This window comes from Diprion similis, chromosome 5 (genome assembly GCF_021155765.1).
Source record: "Diprion similis isolate iyDipSimi1 chromosome 5, iyDipSimi1.1, whole genome shotgun sequence".
Lineage (NCBI taxonomy): Eukaryota > Metazoa > Arthropoda > Insecta > Hymenoptera > Diprionidae > Diprion > Diprion similis.
The window spans coordinates 3895622-3902026 of NC_060109.1; the positions used below are offsets into that span (position 1 = coordinate 3895622).

The following is a 6405-nucleotide window of genomic DNA, read 5'->3' on the forward strand; positions in this document are numbered from 1 at the left end:
TCTACAAAATAGAAGACTGTGCAATGTCGCAGACGCTGTTGAGCAAAACAATGCTGTAACTTTGAAAATCTTACGACAAAAATTCAACTTCCCACAAAAACAAATCGACAACCTTACTCAAATAACCAAAGCTTTGGATATCACCACGGCGAAAGCTTTGGATACTTTTTACGCAGATTTTGGAACAGGCAGAGACCTGTCGATCCGAAATGCCGAGATCACTTTCAAATTGGACACCAGAGTGAGAGCATTGGAAGGTGAACGAGAAAAAGCTAACGCTGGTGACGGAACTGCATAAACCTGCACGCCGGAATTACCCGCGTCGCCGTGTATACGTGCGCGGCATTGACGAGACCTGGCAGGCGGATCTTGCTTATATAATATCGTACTCTGGGCAAAACAAAGGCTACAAGTATATGCTTACAGTCATTGATATTTTTTCAAAGCATGCGTGGGCTGTACCAATAAAGAGCAAGTCCGGGGATGAAGTTACAAAGGCCATGGAATCTGTGTTAACTTAAGAACGTGTACCGAAAAAATTACACGTGGATAGAGGAACGGAATTTTACAACTCAAAATTTGAATCTCTTATGTCACGCCATGAAATCAAACTTCACTCAACGTACAGTAGTTTGAAGGCTTCGATCTGTAAACGATTTAATTGTACGCTGAAAAGTAAAATGTAGAAACGGTTCAGTATGCAAGGAAGCTACAAGTGGCTCAGCATCTTATCTGATTTAGTATCGGTTTACAACAGCACGAAACATCGAACCAAAAGAATAAAGCCGTCGGATGTCACCGTTGCGAACGAAAGACTGGTATTACGTCATGCGTATGGAGAGCTTCGAGCCAAACCTACCAAACCGACAAAGTTCAAAACCGGTGATGAAGTTCGAATCAGCAAGTTCAAAAACGTCATTGAGACAGGTTACACTCCCAATTGGACGACTGAAATATTCACAATGAGCCAAGTAGAAAATACCAATCCCGTGACGTACAAGCTCGAAGATTACTAAGGTCAACCCATTGCTGGTGGTTTCTACGAACAAGAGCTCCTCAAGGTTGAACATCCGGATACTTATCTCCCGGAAAAGGTGCTCGAGAAGCGGGGAAAAAAATTATACGTGCAGTGGCCAAGTTGTGACAATACACACAACAGTTGGATAGATGAATCTCATATGTAATATTGAATAACGAAAATTATTTTTCAAGTATGTGTCTTTATTTTTACATCTTAGAGATACAATTCACAGCAGTGCTCAGTTTAACTGCAAGACTTGTAGCCCCACGGCAGCTTATCTGTTGTGTGTCGAAATAAGATACGCTTATCGTCGTTCCAGCTCAGTGCTACTTTCTTCTATTCAATGGTATAGACCTGATGCTTCTGACTCTGTATTAGACTCTGATGTTCGACTTAATTGTCGTGTTCTAAAGCACACTCCAAGTAATCATCGAAAGTTATAGTTTTTAATAGAGATCCTTTGACACCCTTGGCTCGTTTTTCATCCTTATCCTCCCCCATCGCTCTGAATGAATACAACTTCGCTATCAAGCCGATAAATTTTACCGCTATTTTTCCATCACACTCATTTTTCATCAAACCCAAAACTTTTCTATTAACCAACGGCATTCCGTAGACATTATCAGGTAGATAAACCAAGGTATCAAATTTATCCAAGTCCTGTTTGATGCATTCGTAAATGTTGGGGACGGTGAAGTGATATATCAAACTATCCGTGTCAGTGTACATTAATTTTGCCTGATGTCGAAATTTCGTTTCAATATACTTGTAGTGAAAATCGTAAATAAAGGTCTTCGAGAGATCTAAAACAGAGAAGCCTGCATACATTGGTTTGTTGAGTTTGACTGTCGATCTACGTAATTCAACTATTATCATATCTTTATCAAAGATTGTGCAGTTGTGGAAATTTGGTTTGGCTATAGTAGCTCTAGCATCTTCTATCCTATTTCGTGATCAGCCTGACATCTCTATACTTCCTAACAATTTCCATTGTCTTACCGAAAACTGCGTTGATCATCAGTTTATAGAAGTTTTTTTCGAATTTATTGTTTGATTTTTTGCGTAAGTCGGTATTTAAATGTATGTATTTTTTTAACCACGGCGTTTGTCTTACCTCGAGAACTCTATGAATTTCAACTAATTTTAAACCTAATTCCAAGCATTGTTTCAAGACGCGGTAATGAACAACATAGTTTTGCTCGGAAAGTAGCGTGGTCGTCAATTTCGGCTGCTTACTTTCTGAGATGGGAGCTAGGTAGGTATGTTGTGTTCCGGACACAGTGGTAAATCTCTATGCATTTCATGCAATTCCTCAGAATATTTTAAATTTACCTCTAATATACATATAGCCAAACTCCGCTTCGTCTGAGATGGCAAAAACATCAAATCGTCCGAAATCTAATATCCATTCGAATTGACTGCATGGCAAGAGTCAAGTTCGTAGCCACACCGTACAAGTTGTTATAACGTCAACGTACATGAGATAAGACTCTTCGAACGCTGGATTGAAAGCATCTCCCATGTATCTATTGTTAGCCTTTGCATATCGATTAGAGCATTGGGACACACTACCTCAAATACCTTGTTCAATAAACATAAGCATATCTATATCAGTGAGAAGCTCGAGTTCGATACCGGTACATTTCAACATTGCGTCAAACGAAAGACCGGGTGCTGTAAAATAATGTAAAGGGTCCAGGTCCTACGTTGCATAACAATTTTGTCGAAAGTTTTTAAAAACGTCAGCTTACAGAAAAACATTATTTTGAAAATATAAGTCTGAATATTCCCCCAACGGTTCAAGATTAAAAGCTTACCAAACTTTAATTTTTTTTGAGGTGGTAACTTTACGTCCACGAGCTTCTCCCAACCATCCATGTACTCATACGGAAAAACACTTCTCCTGGTTAATAACTCGAATTTTTCAGAGCTAGTGTAAAATTTACATGTAATTACTTTCTGATTATCATTCAAATACGTTGCCAATTTTGCGAGGCTGCTGGGCATAAAACGGAACGTATCTATAAATCTAAACTTTATATCTGTCCCATTGACATGTTTTGTGACGAAATTTACTTTTCTTTGTTCACGGGTAAAAGCTGAATAGTACCCCCGAAAGTTGTGGCCAATGCTTCAATCAGCAAATGCGAATCGTAACCCGACAGATTGTGGAATATCACTAGGATAGTATACGAGTTTTGATCATTAAGATTACAGCTTTGATGCGCAGGACCACGGTACTTTCCTGTGAAATGACAGTGATCACGGTGTTTCACGTCTTCGCGCGTGAACGGCTTTTCACAAATATGACATACCTTTGATAAATGAAATTCATTAATTTGATTGAAATTCAGCGACTCCATAGGTACAACAGTGTTGAGATACGTTTCTAACGAGTGTGCCAATTGCTCCAACTCATTCACAAACCATTCGATGCCAGTCTCCCTGCGGTTAATTTTGAACGTTGAAATGGAATCGTTAAAGGTGCAATGAAGGTAATACGCTCTACTGAACGCAATATGATTTTGGTAAATGGTTCTATTTTCTGACACTTGAATATCAGGAGCTTGCAACAAGCATTCAAGATTCACGTAAATACAGAACGGAACGGTTTCTTTGTGCTTAAAATTCAAAAATTTCAGAATCTCTTCCTCTTCCTTGGGTAAAACGACTTTGGTCTTGTTTAAATTCAAGCAATCGATTCTGTGCTTTGTTAAACATCTTTCAGAGTCAAAATGCGTCAGACATCTATCACATAACAAAATATGTTGTGCACGTTTTGAAATTTAGCACTTGTCAATCGCGACAAATTCCGAATCCAAGCAAAATGAAAGATTGTATTCCTTTCACAATATTTTATATCAATATTATCATCGTCATCGTCAATAATTTCGGTTTTCACTACCAAGAGATGAATTACAGGTTTATTAGACTTATTCTAACTCAAGTGAATCGGTACTATTTCACTTTTTATTCCACTATCTTGGTCTATACCATAAATATTGATAGAAAGCCCGTTGAGTTTTTCAAATTTCGAACTGGTATTTTTATCTAGAGACATAGGAAGGTTTATACCATCATACCGTAGCACTGAGCTGAAATGTGGGTATGAGTTGGTTAGGTCAGGATGGATGTCGTTGGCGGGGAACAGAGCTGCGGTGACCGACCAAAGAAAGCAGTACAAGTCGTTGTTTCGGATGTTCACCACAGCCTTCTTATCTCTGATGTGCTTCGGTAACGGGGTGTAGGTACACATACCACCTCGTAGCGGCGTATACTCGTTAATGTCGACGGCAAGATTGATAATTTCAAGTACTGGCCAGCCTGAATCCTTTTCCTGGAAATCTTCCACCTTTGTTAACAAACAGTTTATTACATTTTCGATTAACCATTTTTTAATATCCGTTGTCCAGAGGATGATTTTGTTTTTCGTATAAAAGAGTTTGTTCTCTTCTACTATGTGATCATCCTTCTTACTTCGAATTTACAAGCCAGGATAGCGTTTACTTTTAGGCTCCCCATTTTTCGCAAAGCGTTTTTCAGTCTTGTCACGGCAAGTAACTCTGCGTCTTCTAGAAACCTCTCCACGTCTTTATGTTTCAAATTGGTGATGGATCCGGTTTGTATTCTTCCCTCAAAAGCAGACTCTAATTCTTCCCAGTGTGCGCGATTGCTTCTTCTTTGTTTCCGCGTACCGTCACCCGTTCTCTGAAGACGCTTCAATTTTTCCGCCAGCGATTTCAAGAGTCCGATCTTTGTGATTTTTGTTTTCTCATCCATCGTTGAGGCCTTTCGCAGAATTTTGTTTAAAATCCGGATCTTTTGCGTCCCAAATTTGATCCATTTCTGAATTTCTGTTGGCGATGATTTGTCCAACGTTTTGTACGCAGATTCCATACCGTTGATCAATTTCAAACATTTCGCGAATTCCATCTTCCTTACTTCTCACGTGCCCTTGACACGTTTAAACTTGAATGATCGTTTTCCCGCGATGGTAATCCTTTTGTAGCAACGGATATTGACCTTATCACATGTATGTGTGAGATTCTTGGTGTCAAAGGTCACAAGAAAAGCCAAAGAAAATTGACGTTTCAGCCCTGAGGGGGGCCCTCCTCAGAAAAACTATAAATTTATTATAAATAAGTAGGTAAAAAAACCAATAATTATACAATAACGGCCCCCTCAGGGCCGAAACGTCAATTTTCTTTGGCTTTTCTTGTGACCTTCGACACCAAGAATCTCACACGTAATCCTTTTGATAGGAGGAGCTGTACGTGTGTCTGTGCACGCGGTGCAGTGGCACTCGGTGAACATGGGGGCCATCCTACGATATCACATTTGTTCGTTTGCAAAACATAAACATAAGGGTTCGTTATATAAGAGTCCTGGAAAGTTATTTGGTGGGGAGAAAGAACGTCACCTGGTTGATATTACTGCGAACTTTGGACTGAGCAGTTCTTTTGCTAAAAATGTCACGCGGTTGATAACGCACCGGACTTAGAACTCAAACAGAACGTCACGTGGTTCGATATCGTGGGAACGGAATGTCACGTGTTTCACCCCGGCTATTCTCGAAACTAATAATTGTCGAATGTCACGTGGTTGATATCACGCTGGTATTTCGACCTCACAGGCAGTTTTCGAGAAGAGAATGTCACGCGGTTGATATCAGGTTAACGAAAACAACTCTCGGAACTGTTAATTGTGGAATGCAGGGTGTCAAATGTCACACCGCAAGCCGCTCAAGGCTAACCGGAACATTCCTGAGATGGGTACGCTGGGAACGGAAGGGTTTGCGTCTCCGCTACACCTCGACCGTCGGAAGGGTGGTGGGGCATGACAGCGAGGCTGATGGTAGGGCCGAGTAATTTTGACCTTCGGTCTAAAAACGGTCGGTAAAGCAGCAAATTATGACGATCGGCTGATAACACTGTCGTTAAGGTTGAACCTTTGATCGATAAATGGGTAGCGCTATCTTGATCTTCGGTCGGTACAACATGCTGTGACGTCATCGCGAAGAAGTGTTTGAGTATTGTAATACCGACATTGTATCACTACTACTACCTCCCCTTTACCGCCATTCCGTATCCGACATCTGGCATTTTGTAATAAATTTTGTTAGGAATCCCATATTTGTGACAGATTTATCATTTAATTATGATTAATTATAATTATTTAATTAGATAATTTTGCCCCCCTTCTCCTCGCGCGCCCATCGCGGACCCCCCCCCCCCCCCTCAGCGCCGCTGCTGACACCCTGGCCGGCCCGTACGATAGGGGGGAAGCCCCTTTCGGAACGCTGCCATCTTGGTCAAGAACTATCTACCGGTGTGTTAACCACGCCAGGCGTACAATAAACTGCGGTATCTTTCGTGAGATCCAGA

General features: G+C 40.7%; 1 protein-coding gene across 1 annotated transcript; it reads left to right on the forward strand.

The window, feature by feature from the left end:
• The first annotated feature begins 698 nt into the window (after positions 1–698).
• On the forward strand, positions 699–1016 carry LOC124406212. Its single transcript, XM_046881569.1, has one exon. The coding sequence runs from the start codon at positions 699–701 to the stop codon at positions 1014–1016; it is 318 nt and encodes a 105-aa protein (XP_046737525.1).
• The last annotated feature ends 5389 nt before the right edge of the window (positions 1017–6405 follow it).

Coding starts and splice junctions, on each gene's coding strand:
- LOC124406212 (XM_046881569.1), top strand. CDS start 699: ATGCAAGGAAGCTACAAGTGGCTCAGCATCTTATCTGATTTAGTATCG.